Genomic DNA, 15,414 nt, shown 5'->3' on the forward strand with positions numbered 1-15,414 from the left:
AGGGGGCTGGAAATGGGCTGTTCCAGGGTCCCCGGCCGGCGCGTCCCCCCGACACCTCCCACAGCTCCTTCCCAGCCCTCCCTCCGGCAAAGGGCCGGATTTGGGGGCCAAAAAAATGGGGTTTTCCGGAGCAGCGTGAATGTACTTACTACTGGAAAGGAGAGGGGCTGCGTGCTGTTAATTATTATTATTTTTAATGGAAATTTTTTTAAGTAATTTATAAGTCTGCTGCGTGTAAATTAAAAACAAAGACTGTATTGTAAGAGGATATATTATCCTGTGTCATCCAAGCTAGAAATTGTTTAAAAAAGGAAAAAAAAAAAAGAGAAATAAAAGTGTAATTCTATAAAGGCAAAGAATTTCTGGTGCCCCGCAGCTGGGGGACGCTGCTGCTTGTCGACCCCCAAATTACTGTCGGCTTTTGGGGGCTTTTGGGGTTTGGTTTTTTTTTTTTCTTTCTGCCATCAGACCATGGTGTGTATCAATTTGTGGATTTTTTTCCTCAAACCCTCCCCGTGGCTGTACAAAGCGGCTTGGCAACCCCCTGATCCCGCGCTAATTAAAGAGCTGTAATGAGGAGCGCCTGGTGCTGGGTGCTGTGTTTGATGCTGGGGGGGGGATGTCACGGCGGCTCCCCTACCCCCGCCGCCCCTGGGGTCAGACTCTTTGCTTCCGGCTCCCTCCGGATTATTTCGGATTATTTCTTTTCATGTTATTTATATTCAGATTAGTCAGATTATTTAATTCAGATTATTATTAATCATAATCGGATTATATTTATCTTACTTCTATTCAGATAATTTATTTTACATTTATTTCTCTTCAGATTATTTCAGATTATTTATTGTCATTCTATTTCTGTACAGATTATTTAATTCAGGTTATTTCTATTCAGATAATTTATTTTCAATTTATATTCAGATTATTTATTTTCATTTTCTTTATATTCACATTATTTCTACTAATCTTATTTATATTCCAATTATTTAATTCCCATTATTTATATTCATCTTACTTATATTTAGTTTATTTATATTCAGATAATTTATTTTCAATTTATTTTTATTCAGATTATTTACTTTTATCTTTTTTTATTTATATTCAGATTATTAATATTCAGCTGGTGCCCCCCCCCCGCCACCACCCCCATCCGAGGACGGGCACCCCGAGTCAGCGGCGCGAGGAGGCTGGTTGCAAAAGCCCTCTTTATTTGGAGTATAAAATTGGAGGGGGGGGAAGAGCAGGATCCCCCCGGGACACAGGGACAAGGGTCTGTCACCGCGTGTCCCCTGGGATCACAGAGCTGAAGTTGCGGGGCGAGGGGGGGGCCCCACACCCGGTGAGTGAGGGGCAGTGATTGCGGCTGGTGGGGCCCCAGATGGCATCACCCTCTCCAGCCAGTGTGACCCCTGGTCGGTGTCACCCCGGGCTGGTGTCACCCCTGGCCAAGCGTCACCCTGGGCGGGCATCACCCCAGCCAACATCACCCCTAGGCTGGTATCAACACCAGGATGGCCGTCACCCCCCGTGGCCGGTGTCACCCTTGGTCTCGTGTCATACCCCAGGCTGGCGTCACCCCTGGTCAGGCGTCACGCCCCAGGCTGGCATCACCCTGAGCGAGTGTCACCTCTGGGTGGCAGCGGGTCCCCACGGGTGCCAGTGCCACAGCAAGGGCACCTCGCCTGGGTGCGTGGGTTCCTCCAGTGTTTGGGATGGTGGCACCCATCGAGGCACCCACCCCAATGAGGTGCTCCCGGTGCATCTGGCACTCACTTGGGGACGTCCCCCTGCCACCAGCTGTCCCCGGTGAAGCTGGTCCCATGTCCCAGCTGCCGGCAGCATCCTGTAGTCCTGGCCACCACCGTGGAGACGGGACCACGGGCATCATCACACCCCACAGCATCCTGGGGTGAGGAGACCCGGGGTGGAAGGTGACAGGATGCCAGTGCAAGGTGACAAACAAGCCAGGTGACATCGGGGCGGGGGGGGGGGGAGTCAGTTCTTGAACATGTCACACAGCAGCTTCTCCATAGGGGTGTTGCCGATGGTCCGGCGGAAGAAGAGCAGCTCCACGCGCTCAGAGGAGATGAAGCGCAGCGCCGGGAGGAGCAGCAGCAGCTTCCCAAACCTGGGGGACAGAGCAGTGGCCGTGGGTGGCTGTGTCCCCCCCCGGTGTCACCCATGGGGCCGTGGGGACAACGGTACCTGACGGGTTGCCCGGGGTAGTGAGAACGGTTGTGCTGGCCCAGCATCACCTGTGACTGGTCCTGCAGGTTCTCCACCTGCTCGGGGTCCTTCAGGCCGCGCGTCTCTGCAGGGACAAGGGGGTGACGGAATTGGGGGGGGGGACACGGGGATGGGCAGCAGCAGGTGCTGGTGGGTCCCCTCACCTGGTTTGAAGAGCACCACGGCCTTCATGCAGGCGAATTCAGTGGGGTCAACAGACAACGCCTTGAAGCGGCTGAGGGTCTCCTGCAGCGCCCGGACATCCAGGGCGGCCGGCAGCAGTTTGCTGGCGGCCAGTTCAGGGACAGCCAGCAGCGGGCAGCTCTCCAGGGGCATGGACCACTGGATGGCACAGAGCAGGAACAGCTCGCTCCACGCTTCTTCCAGCAGGATCACCTGGGGAGAGGCAGGGAGAGCCCCCCAAAACGCCCGTCACCCCCAAAGCCTCCAGCACCTGCAGCCACCACAGCTGGTTGGGCTGAAGAGCATCTTCGGGGTGGGGGGACACGGACAGACATCCCCAAGACCCTGCAGTGAATGTTGTGGGGATGCTCAACCATCCCCATTCCACTGGTTGCCTACATTTTTTGGGGGTCCCCGTCACCCCATAGGGGGGACCCCAATGCCCCAACAGGGGTCCCCAACCCCACCTGGTCACGGAAGGGCAGGTTGGAGAAGACAGGCAGGTTTTTGGCCCATTTCACAGCCATGAAGAGGAGACGTGCAGAGGTCTCATAGACGTTTTCGGGGCTGGCCGCCGGGTATGGTGCCACCTGGTACTCGCCGCCCGCCCGCTCTGGCTCGCTGCCCGTCACGTCCACTGTCTCATCGGCTGCAGGGACGGAAGACACCGCCGGTGGTCACCACACCATGGGGACAACCCCCACCCGCCCCCTCCCCACCGACGGCCACCCACCGTCCTCAGGCTCTAGCTTGGCGCAGGTCTCAGCCGTCATCAGGCTGGCCATGAAGCGGTGGTTGGTGGGCGGTGTGGGCACGCGGGGACCTGGGGTGACAGCGACGGTGGCACCGGGACCGCGGGGAGCTGGGCAGGGGGTTGGGGGGACCTCGTGGGTGGTGGCCACGTGCTCGGGGGGCAGCTCGGCGTCCAGTTCGATGCTGTCCAGCCGGACCTGGGCCGTGCTGCGGGGCTGGCGCTCATTCTGCACGGCTGCGGGGACACGGTGACATCAGGGCCGGCCACCCTGCTGTCATCCCCTGCCATCCATCACCATGTGCCCCCCCCCCCACCCGTCTCACCGTCCTTGTTCATGCCGGCTTGCAGGCACTTCTTGAGCCGGCAGGCCTGGCACTGGTTGCGGTGTGCCTTGTCCACCGGGCACAGCCCCGTCCCCGCCTGGCACCTATGGGGAGAGGTGGCACCCGGCTGCAGCCCCTGGGGTGGCCCCTGATCCTGGAGGGTCCTGTCCCCTAGGGGTGTCCTGCCCCCATGGGTGACAAGTCCTGGGGGTGCTTTGTCCCTGTTGGGTGTCTTGTCCTCCCCTCAGTGGGTGTCCTCCACCCAACGGGTGCCCCGTCCTACCAGGCACCCTGTCCCAATGAATGCCCTGTCCCCAGTGGGTGCCCTGTCCTCCCTCCACGGGTGCCCCGTCCCAGTGACTACCCTGCCTTGATGGGTGTCCCGGCCTCATGAGGGTGCCCTGGACCCCCCCCCCCCCGTCCCTGCCCCACTGGGTGCCTGTCCCCTGGTCCCTGCCCTGCTGGGTTCAAGTCCCCGTGGGTCCCTGCCCCACTCATTGCCCATGCCCTGGGGTCCCTGCCCTGCTGGGTGTCCAGCCTGTGGGACCCTACCCCACTGGGTGCTGTGCCCCTAGTCCCTGCCCCTCTGGGTGCCCATCCCCTGGGGTCCCTGCCCTGCTGGGTGTCCATCCCCCATGGTCCCTGTCCCACTGGGTTCATGTCCCCCCGGTCCCTGCCCCACTGAGTGTCCATCCCCCGGGGTCCCTGCCCCACTGGGTGCCTGTCCCCTAGTCCCTGCCCTGCTGGGTGCCCATCCCCTTGGCCCACTGGGTTCAGGTCCCCCTGGTCCCTACCCCACTGGCTGTCCAACCCCATTTTGTCCCTCTCCCATTCAGTCTCCATCACCAGGGTCCCTCTCCCACTGGCTTCAGGTCCCCTGGTCCCTACCCTGGTGGGTGTCTGTCTCCCTGGTCCCTGCTGGGTGTCCAACCCCTGGATCCCCACCTGTCTCTGCCCCACTGGGTGTCCATGCCCTGGGGTCCCTACCCTACTGGGTGTCCTTCCCCCTGGGCCCTTGCCCTGCTGGGTGTCCATCCCGTGGGTCCCTACCCCACTGGGTGTCCATCTCCTGTATCCCTGCCCTGCTGGCTGCCCATGCCCCCACTCTGTGCTCCGCAGGGACCCCCCCATCCCCGTCCCCACCTGTAGATGAGCTTCCTGCGGACGCTGCGCTTGAAGAAGCCGCTGCAGCCATTGCAGGCATAGATGCCGTAGTGCTTCCCGCTGCTGGTGTCCCCGCACACCTTGCACAGCAGCACGGGGCTCAGTGCCTTGCCAGGAGCCGGGCTCAGCCCTGCGGGAGTGAAGCCGCCACATTTGGGGTGACTCAGGACACCCCGATGTCCCTCATCCCTCCCACCAGTCCCTGCTGCCTCCCCCCCCAGCATCTGCTGGTCCAGCCCAGGGACATGAATGGGGACACCTCAGGGACTCCAGGGACTGCACACAGGGTTCGGCATCCCCCCACGCCCCAGCACTCGGGATGTTGTGGGATGAGCTCTTATAGGATTTTTTTTTTTAAAGAAAAAGGGGAGGGGGATGAAATGGTGTCCCTAGGGATGGGGACACCAGGCGTCCCAGTTAGGGGACTCCAGGCATCCCAGAGAAGGGCCACAACCTGGGACCGGAGTGGTCCTGGAGAAGGGCCACGGCTGGGGACACTGGGCATCCCAGCAAGGGGCTATGGGCATCCCAGGGAACGGTCACAGCAGGGGACTGTGGGGACCCTGGAGAAGGGCCGGGGACCAAGGGCGTCCAGGAGAGGGTTGTGGCTGGGGACTGCAAGCATCCTGGAGAAGGGCCGTAGCTGGGGATCCTGCAGAAGGACCGTGATAAGGACGACGGGCATCGTGGAGAGGGTTGGAGTTGGGGACTACAGGCATCCTGGCCCAGAGAAGCACCACAATGGGGACCCTCAGCATCTTGGAGAAGTGTGATAGCTGAGGACCCCCGGCATCCAGGAGAAGGACCACGAGGAGGACCCCAGGTATCATGGAGAAGACCACAGTGGGGACCCTGGGCATCCCGAAGGACTGTGAGAGGGATCCCAGCCATTATGGCGGAGGATCACAATGGGGACCCTGGGTATCTTGCAGAAGAACCATGATGGGGACCCAAAGATCCCAGAGAAGAACCATGATGGGGATGCTGGGTGTCCTGGAGATGGACCATGATGGGAACCCCCAAGTAGCCTGGAGAAGGACCATGGTGGAAACTGAAGGCATCCAGGAGAAGTCCATGATGGGCACCCTGGGCATCTTGGAGAAAAACTACGATGGGGGACCCCAGGCATCTTGGAGGTGGACCATGATGGGGACCTCAAGTATCCCAGAGAAGAACCATGATGAAGACCTCCAGGCATCTTGGAGCATAACCCCAACGGGGACCCAGCCATCCCAGAGAAAGAACCCACCGGCGACCGCGGTCCCACCGTGTCGCACCCACTCAAGCAGAACACCACCTCTTACCCGTGGGGCTATCATCCAGTCCGGCGCTCACCACTGACCCTGCCGGTGACGCAGCCATCCCGTACCCGGCGTTCCCAACCTCTCCCTCTCCCCTCCCTCCGGATCCACCACGGTGGGTGCCCCGAGGTCTGGTGAGGCGGTGGGTGCTCCAGCAGCTCTGCGGGCAGCGGGGCTCTTGCCGTGCTCTCTTCAAGGCAGCTTAGTGGCGGGCGCTGTGTAAGCAGCCGCCTCTTTGTCACCCTCTTAATCTTTAGTGTCTGCGCGGGGCGGGGGGGGGGGATCAATCAGCCACGCAATGAAGAATTAAAAAGGTGCTGAGCCCCAGCCCTGTAACCCTAAACCCCGCGACACCCAAGCCACCCCCCACCCCCCCCCCCGCGCGCGCTGCCGTGGGCCATCGTGGGGGTGTCACCCTGCCACTGCATGGGCCGCTCCCCCCCCCCGGCATTGAGAGGCTGAGATTGCGGTGGAGGTGGGAGATAGAGCGTGGGGTAGGAACCCCCATATGTGTGTCCCCCCCTTGGGACCCACCAGGTCCTATAAGCGCATAAGCCCTTCGCTAAGGCGGTTAGAGGGGAATAACGAAAAGTGGTAATTAAGGGGGGGTAATTTCCCTGACCCCAAGTAATTAATTACCAGGCCTGATGGCGAGGGGAGGGGGGGGATGCTCGGTGGGCCCCCCCGTGCCTCATTTTCCCCTCCTGGGGGGGGTGCGCGGGGGCCCACCGGGGCGTTGGGCTGGGGCTGCTGACACGGCAGCGGGTGGGGGCCAGGTGGCCCCTGGGTGTTACGCAACCGACACTAAACCCTCGTCATGACAGAGCAGCACAATTTGGGATTTGAGGGCTTTAGCCGCTAAACCCCCCCCCCGCCCAGCTCAGGGGGATGGCGGGTGGCCACCATCACCCGTCCCAGGTTGTCCCCAGGGATGGGCCAGGCTGCGGCCGGGGGTCCCCAGTTCACTGCGTCCCTCCCAGGGGGCTCAGCCTATGGCCCCGGGGGTCTTTCTGCCATCTGTGGTCCCAGCAGAGGCGTCCCAGGGGACGGGTGCTGGCAGCGGGTCCCCGCTGAGGCCTGGCGGCAGTGGCACCAGTGGATCTGGGAGCTGGGGGGTGGGGTGGTGGGGGGGGTGGTGTCACCCCGCCATCATCCCTGCCTGCTGCGTGGTGCCATCATCCCTGCCTGCGACATTGCTCCCACCTCCCCTGCCTGCAGCGTTTGCTCCATCGCCCTGCCTGCGGCATCGCTCCGACCTCCCCTGCCCGCGGCGGATCTCCACCATCCTGCCTGCAGCATGGCTCCATCATCCTTGCCCGCAGCATCGCTCCATTATCCTGCCTGCTGCCTGGCTCCATCACACCCTGCCTGCTGCCTGGCTCCGTCCTTGCCTGCAGCACCCCTCCGCCCCCAGGACCCCCTCATCCACCCCGGGGTGTCCGAGTCCCACCCTGCAGCCCCCCCCACCGTCCCACAGCGAGCCCCCACCGTGACCCAGATCTCTGACAGCCACCATCTGCGGCAGCGGCCACCCTCCTCCCTCGGCAGAATTATGACGCTGGGCTAATGCGGCAAGAGCAAGCTGTCACCTCGCCCTGCCCCGTCCCTTGCCCGCAGCTTAGGTGCCTCCAGACCCTTCAGCAGAGCTTCACCCACGGGTGAAACAACCCCCCGGCGCCCAATCTGAGGGCGCCGGGAGGACCCGCGCCCCGGAGTGCCAGCCCACCCACGGGCGATGCAGAGACCCGCGTGGCCGGTGCCGAGGGATGCCGGGGAGCGGCCAGCATGGCGATACATGCTGAGTCGGCTAATTTGCCCGTCCCCTCCTCTCCGTCGGGTAAAAGCCAGCTCCGGAGCGGGGATTTGGGAGGGGGATTAGCCGGGCCAACCATCTGCTGCCGGCCAATCATCAGCACACCCAGGAAAGCCAATAATTACAAAAATATGGTTTCCCACCCCTTTTCTCCACTACCCCCGGCTGGGTGCTGTCCCCAAGGTGGGGTCCCTGTGGAGCAGCACCCCATCCCCATCCCGGGGCTGAGCACCCAACCCAGGCACCCGGCCGGGCTCAACCCGGCCTGTTTTCGGGGAGCGCCCTGAGCAGGCCTGACACCACGGCCGAGGGGCTGCGGGCAGCGGGGTGGGGGTGAAGGAGCAAACGTTAAAGCCCGCAGTGGGGTCGTGACGCGGCTCGGTGACAGACGCTGGGGCAGATGCCATGGGATTACCCAGCCTAAAACCTCGAGATCTGCCCCCCTTCCTGCCCCCCCCCCCAGCAGGCAGAGAGCATTTAATTACTAATTTACTAATTACCCAAAGATGCTGGCAATGGGCTTGAAACCTGTGGTCAGGAGCAGCCCCAAGGCTCCAGCCGCCCTAATCCCACCGGCTGTGGGGAGCTGGTGGATGCACCCTGGCCAGGGGACAGCTCGGTTTGGGACATCGGGTGACCTAGGGAGGCACGGCTGTCCTGGCAGCCCCACTCCCACTGGTGATGGCACGGGGTGGTGGGGAATGGGAGGGGACAGTGGGGACAAGAAGAGGATGGTGGGGACCAGGAGCGGATGATGGAGACCAGGAGGAGCCTGTGGGGATGAAGGGGAGATGACGAGGACCAGGAGGGGATGACGAGGATCAGGAGGGGGTGATGGGGACCAGGAGGAGATGGTGGAGACTAGGATGGAATGACTGGGAAGGAGGAGGAGATGACAGGGACCACGAGGAGATGGTGCTGAACCAGGAGGGGATGATGGAGACCAGGAGGGGATGGTGGGGACCAGGAGAGGACAACAAGGATCAGGAGGGGATGATGGGGACCAGGAGGAGGTGATGGGGACTGGGAGAGGATGATGAGGATCAGGAGGGGACAATGATGGGGACTGGGAGAGGATGATGAGGATCAGGAGGGGACAATGGTGACAAAGAGGGGCCAAGGGATGATGAGGACGAGGAGATGATGATGAAGCCCTGGAGCAGCTAGTGAGGACCAGGAGGGGATGGTGGAGACCATGAGGGGACACTAGGGATCAGAAGAGGGTGGTGAGAACTGGAGGGTACATCAGGACGGGAAAATGGGGAACGGGAGAGGATGGTGGGGATCAGGAAGGGACAAGAGCAACCAGAAGAAGACGTGAAGGTCTGGGAGGGTACAAGATGGCTGGGGGACTGGATGTGGCTGGGAAGGGTTAACACAGCTGCCTGGCACTGAGCCGTGTCCAGGCCAGGCTCAGGTTTCAGCTGTAATTAGCTCTCGTTTATTGGAGGCTCCGTGATAAATGATGCTGTGGAGGTTGTCTGATGACAGAGGGTGACAGCTCCCACGTCACCGGCCCCAAGCCCTGCCAAAGCCTTCACTGACCCCCCAGCGCAAGGATTAAAGTTTAATGTGGCTCCGGAGCTGACCTCAGGCACACACCGCCCCGGGGACACAGGGCTGGGGACAGGCTGGTGGCCATCCCTTGGGCCACCTTCAGGTCAAGAGGCAGTGTTTTGGCACCAGCCTGGTGGCCACTGGCTATCGGTGCATCATGGCCACGGGGCTGTTTCGTGACTCCTTTGGGGTCACCCAAGAGGTTCATTGATGAAATGTCACACCAGGTTGGGTTTGTCGCCCTGGGACTGGTGCCATGGCGGGGCTGGTCGGTGTGGTCCGGTCACATTCCTGGGCACCGGTGGAGCCATGCGCGGGTGCCAAGAGCCACCGCGGTGCTTGCTGGGGCGGGTTGAGATCCTGCCCCGCGGCCACGTTTGGAGCAGCAGCTGTGTGGGGACCACGGTGGAGCGAGGGGACCTCGGAGGTGTCCCCAAGGTGAGGGAGCAGGGCACGGCACGAGCGCTGGGGCTGGCGCAGTGCCCGAGGACGCGGCTTGGGTTTCGGCAGGGCGACATGGCACCAAAAACGTTTGGGGACAGAGAGGTTCCCCGAGGCGGGGCTGGGCACGGGCCTGTGTCCCCAGCTCGCTGGACATCACGTTTTTTCTCCTTGCAGATGAACCTCCTCACCCAGGTAAAGGGGGAGCCGGCAGGGAGGGCATCCACAGCCAGGAGGTCCCATCCCTCTGCCGTGACACCCAGCGCCCAGGGACCCCGTGGCTGGGACCTACCCGGTGCTGAGTCTGGGAGCACGGGGAGGGGGAGGTCAGGGGTCCTGGGAGGCTGCTCTGGGCTGGGGATGGGTGCTAGCAGAGGTACATGCTTGCAGGGGTGGGTGCTAGCAGGTGTGGATGCTGGCAGATGGGTGCTAGCAGGGGATGGGTGCCAGCAGGAATGGGTGCTAGCAGGGGATGGGTGACAGCAGGGGATGGGTGCCAGCAGGAATGGGTGCTAGCAGGAATGGGTGCCAGCAGGAATGGGTGCTAGCAGGAATGGGTGCTAGCAGGAATGGGTGCTAGCAGGGGATGGGTGTCAGCAGGGGATGGGTGTCAGCAGGGGATGGGTCCCAGGCTCATTCTGACCCCTCTCCCCACAGGTGAGCACCCTGGTGCAGACCCTGCAAGCCCCGGACAGGCTTTTCCTCCAGCCCTGGCGCTGGCTAGGCTCCTGGGTGCGACAGGTTTGGGGGTGCGGGCACAGGGACCCTGGCCAGAAGCACAGGCAGGGGGATGGCAGCAGTGCGGGCAGGGGCTGAGTCATGACGCCGCTGCCCTGGCTCCCATCTCCCCAGCGTCACTGGGGCTGATGCCGGGTGTTTGTCCCTCCAGGTGAGCGGCTCCAGGCAGGTAAGTGCTGGCATCCCCTCTGCGCCCTGCACCGCCCGTCGTGCCTCTGGCACAACAGGCCCAAATCCTGCACACCCTGCCTTTTCCCCAGCACCCATGGGTGCTCAGCACCTAGTGGAGGTGGCCCCTTCTTGGAGGGGTTCCCCATCCATGGAGCCCCAAGCTGTGCCCAAGCCACCAGGGATGGGGGATGAGCCCGCGGGTCGGTGATGCTGCCAGCGTTCCCAGGGCAGTGGTGGCCCTGAAACATGGATGGGTCCCCAGGCGGTGGCTGGGGCAGCGAGCACAGCAGCGTTCTTCCTCTGCGAGGGGCTCCTGGGCCAGCACTTCGACATGGTCCCCAATGGGGTGGCCGAGCCCCAGCCTGGGGACCTCTTCATCTTCCCGCTGGCATCGGGGGTCCCTGGCTGGTGGGGCGCCCACGCCGGAGTCTACTGCGGTGACGGGGAGATCATCCACCTGGAAGGTGAGCCCCAGGAGGTGGTCACGGTGTGGGGATGTCCCCATGGAAGGGACATGGGGATACGGCGTCCCCTCTGCCCCGCAGGCAGCTCGGGGACATCCCCGTCGGGGATCGTGGCCAAGCACAGCAAAAGCCACCTCCTCCGGACGCGGGGTCCAGCCAAGGTGCTGCGGAGGAAGGGAGGGCTGGATGCGGCCTCCCTGCAGCGGCGGATCCGGGAGGCCATGGACCAGGCAGTGGAGTACAACGCCGTCACCTGCAACTGCATCCACTTTGCCCTCACCCTGCTGGGGCTGGGCCAGCTCACCGGTGCCATGGTGGGTGCCACCACCCTGGGGGACCCTGACACCTCCTCCGGCCAAGCATCACCACAGCCCATCTTCTCTCCCAGGTGTCCCCAGCGCTGCAGTGATGGAAGTGGCGATGAGCCCAAGGAACACGCGGGGCTGGAGCATCGTTCCCCGGGGGGACCAGCATTGGACCAGCGGCTTTTGCATCCCTCTTGTGTTTGGCAATAAATGGTTGCATGGAGAGCCTGTGCCAACCCTGTTTGATTTGTGGGGTTTTTGGCTTTTGCTTTCCTTTTCCCAGAAGCTGCCGGCAAGCAATGTCCCACCTTGGCACATCTCGAAGGGAGCAGGCGCTCTCTGCTCCCCATGGCCTCCTGGGACAAACAGATGCCTCTTTTGTTGTTGGCGCTTGATTTTGAGCATCAAAATAAATATTCATTGGGCTGCTGGGTTGAAAACTGGCCAAACAGCTGGACCAGGTCTGGTTGGAGGCCAGTCACTGATGGTGTACTCCAGGGGTCAATACCGGGTCCAGTCCTGGTCAACATCTTCATTACTGAGCCGGTTGATGGGGCAGAGTGTACCCGCAGTGAGTTTGCTGCTGACACCAATCTGGGGGGGGGTGGCTGATGGGCCAGAGGGTCATGCTGGCACTCAGAGGGACCTGGACATGCTGGAGAAATGGCCCAACAGGAACCTCACAAAGTTCAACAAAGGCAAGGTGCAAAATCCTGCCGCTGGGGAGGAACAAGCCCAGGCACCAGGACATGCTGGGGAGTGACCAGCTGGAAAGCAGCCTGACAGAAAAGGTCCTAGTGGTCCGGGGGACACCAAGTTGACCATGAGCCAGCAACGTGCCCTTGGGGCACAGTGAAGGCCAACAGCTTCCTGGGCTGCATTAGGAGGAACGTTGCCAGCAAGTTGAGGATGGTGATCCTTGCCCTCTGCTCTGCACTGGTGAGGCCACCCCTGGAGCGCTGGGTCCTGTGCTGGGCTCCCCAGTACAAGAAAGACATGGACGTACTGGAGACAGACCAACGAAGGACCGCCAAGGGTCTGGAGTATCTCTCGTATGAAGAGAAACTGAGAGAGCTGGGGCTGTTCAACCTGGAGAAGAAAAGGCTCACGGGGATCTTATCAGTGTGCATCAATACCTGATGGAGGGAGTAAAGAAGGTGGAGCCAGGGTCTTCTTGGTGGTGCCAGGACCAGAGGCAATGGGCATGAAACACAGGACGTTCCCTCTGAACATCAGGAAAGACTTCTTTCACTGTGAGGGTGACTGACCCCTGGCACAGGTCACCCAGGGATGTTCTGGAGCCTCCATCCTTGGAGGTATTCAAAAGTCATCTGCACATGGTCCTGGGCAAGGAGCTCTAGGTTGCGGTTGGACCAGATGACCTCCGGAGGTGCCTCCAACCTCAACCGTTCTGTGACCCTGTGAAAATATTCCTCCACTGGCATTATTTAGAGCTGCTTCAGGTCTCTTTCTAGGCTTTCTTTCAGGGACTCTTGCAGTTCTCACACCACAGGAGGGTTTCTGGGAGGTTTCACTCCCACCAGAGGGGAAATTTGATTCCCCAGCAAGGGGGAAATGTCCCCGTGGCTTCTAAGGAGAAGGGAGCAAAACCAAGAAGCTGGGTGCCTGATCAGGCTGGGGCTGGAGGAAGGTCTCTTCCTTTTGGACATGTCCTGCAGCTCCTCTGACTCAAGAACGTTTCCAGGATCTCCTGCGTCTCCTCCCTCTGTTCCCAAACTTAACCTTTAAAGTGGAATTAGCAAATTAACCGCAGCTTTAAAAAGTGGAAAAAACCATCCAGGATTTCCTGGAGTTTGTAATGCTTTGGGGTTTTGCTTTCAGCCTTTCTCCATCTCTCATGAGTGACTTTTTCCCGACCCAAGTCCCTGTTCCTGGCAGAAGCCATCACGGGCAGGGTGTGATGACGGCAGTGTGGGACCCTGCCCTCTGCGCATGGACAGGAGAGCACGAGCACGGCGCTGATGCCCTGTTTCTGTTCCTCTCTCCTTGCCGATGTTGAGCAGCTTTGTCAGTAGGAGCCTGGCAAGACCTCCACCAGCAGCATGGGGGGCTCAGGGGGTGTTGGGGGGCGACGGGGCTGGTTCTGCCACCTCCTCACCTTCCCTCCCCGGTGCAGTTGGCAGAGGGAGTATGAGGCATTCGAGTTTCTGCTGTTCAAGAGCATCCCCAGGCACAGGGAGGTCTTCGAGGAGGTGTTAGAGAGCAAGTTGCAGCCTGGGGACACCTTGCTCTTCCCTTTAGACATCAGCTCTGGCGTCCTCAGCAGCAGCTTCCAACATGCGGCTGTCTACTGTGGGGGACAGAGAGGTCATACACTTCTAGAGTCAGCGTCCGACTCTCTACTCCCGTTTGGGACGTGGCAGTGGCCAAAAGGCGGCCGGCAGCACAGTGGCCGGGCCAGGGTGATGGCTGGCTCTTGGTTTTCCAGACATGAAAAATCAGAGGACCAGAGGTCAGATCAGCAAGGAGGGCTTCAAAGCCATGAAAAAGGAGAGGGGGAAATGCCAGATTTACCACAAAGAAAAGGTGGGATGGACCTCAGTGACTTCAATACTAAAGTCAGGGAGGCGATGAACAGCAAAGGCAACTATTACCCCGGCAAAAAGAACTGCATCCACTTCGCCTTCTACCTCCTGAGCTTGGTGGACTTCTACATAAAACTGGTGAGCATGGAGCTGGGAATCACAGCCATGGTGGGTGTGGTGGGTTGACCCTGGCTGAACGCCAGTTGCCCACCAAAGCTGTTCTATCACTCCCCCTCCTCAGCTGGACAGGGGAGAGAAAATATAACAAAGGGCTTGTGGGTCGAGATAAGGACAGGAGAGATCACTCACCAATTACCCTCACAGGCAAAACAGACTCAGCTTGGGGAAAATTAACTCAATTTATGACCAATCAACCAGAGTAGGGTAATGAGAAATAAAACCAAATCTCAGAACACCTTCCCTCCACCCCTCCCTTCTTCCCGGGCACAACTTCACTCCCGGATTCTCCACCTACCCCCACCAGCGGCTCAGAGGGACGGGGAATGGGGTTTACGGTCAGTTCATCACACGTTATTTTCTGCCGCTTCATCCTCCTCGGGGGGAGGACTCATCACACTCCTCCCCTGCTCCAGTGTGGGGTCCCTCCCATGGGAGACAGTCCTCCATGAACTTCTCCAACGTGGGTCCTTCCCGCGGGCCGCAGCTCTTCACAAACTGCTCCAGCATGGGTCCTTTCCACGGTGTGCAGTCCTTCAGGCACAGACTGCTCCAGCGTGGGCCCCCCCCACGGGGTCACAAGTCCTGCCAGAAAACCTGCTCCGTGGGCTCCTCTCTCCACAGATCCACAGGTCCTGCCAGGAGCCTGCTCCAGCGCGGGGTTCCCACGGGGTCACAGCCTCCTTCGGGAACCCACCTGCTCCGGCGTGGGGTCCTCCCCGGGCTGCAGGTGGAGATCTGCTCCACCGTGGACCTCCATGGACTGCAGGGGGACAGCCTGCCTCACCATGGTCTTCATCACCACGGGCTGCAGGGGAATCTCTGCTCCGGCACCTGGAGCACCTCCTCCCCCTCCTTCTTCACTGACCTTGGTGTCCGCAGGGTTGTTTCTCTTACATCTTCTCACTCCTCTCTCCGGCTGCCATTTCTGTGCCTCCCGCAACTTTTTTCCTTCTTAAAAATGTTATCCCAGAGGCGTTACCACTATCGCTGATTGGCTCGGCCTTGGCCAGCGGCGGGTCTGTCTTAGAGCCGGCTGGTATGGGCTCTCTCGAACACAGGGGAAGCTTCCAGCAGCTTCTCACAGAAGCCACCCCTGTAACCCCCTCCGCTACCAAAACCTTGCCACACAAAGCCAATACAGTGGGACAACTCCTGCACCCCCAGCTCTGCGTTTGCATCCTGACCCGAATTCCCCTGGGGCTGGCCCATGGGCGGTGGGGACAGCCGAGCCCCCCCCCGCCCCAGACA

At 60.8% G+C, this 15,414-nt stretch overlaps 1 protein-coding gene across 1 annotated transcript; it reads right to left on the minus strand.

Annotated features, from left to right (window-relative positions):
* Window positions 1-1,638: 1,638 nt before the first annotated feature.
* Window positions 1,639-6,231, minus strand: NR2E3 (nuclear receptor subfamily 2 group E member 3). The gene is made up of 8 exons (XM_052807853.1): window positions 5,955-6,231; window positions 4,630-4,780; window positions 3,487-3,590; window positions 3,143-3,397; window positions 2,877-3,058; window positions 2,391-2,622; window positions 2,206-2,311; window positions 1,639-2,128 (listed from the first exon to the last, which is right to left on the minus strand). Exons 1-8 carry the CDS (start codon window positions 6,010-6,012, stop codon window positions 1,996-1,998), a joined length of 1,221 nt encoding a protein of 406 aa, XP_052663813.1. The 5' UTR covers window positions 6,013-6,231; the 3' UTR covers window positions 1,639-1,995.
* Window positions 6,232-15,414: the final 9,183 nt, after the last annotated feature.

The sequence above is a fragment of the Harpia harpyja genome, chromosome 14 (assembly GCF_026419915.1).
Source record: "Harpia harpyja isolate bHarHar1 chromosome 14, bHarHar1 primary haplotype, whole genome shotgun sequence".
Taxonomy (NCBI): domain Eukaryota; kingdom Metazoa; phylum Chordata; class Aves; order Accipitriformes; family Accipitridae; genus Harpia; species Harpia harpyja.

What these genes read in the sequence shown, in the direction of transcription:
- NR2E3 (XM_052807853.1), bottom strand. Translation starts at nt 6,012, where the DNA reads ATGGCTGCGTCACCGGCAGGGTCAGTGGTGAGCGCCGGACTGGATGAT. An exon ending in AGCCGGCATGAACAAGGACG is followed by an intron (nt 3,398 to 3,486) that starts GTGAGACGGGTG and finishes GTGTCCCCGCAG; the next exon opens with CCGTGCAGAATGAGCGCCAG. An exon ending in CGTGGTGCTCTTCAAACCAG is followed by an intron (nt 2,312 to 2,390) that starts GTGAGGGGACCC and finishes TTGTCCCTGCAG; the next exon opens with AGACGCGCGGCCTGAAGGAC.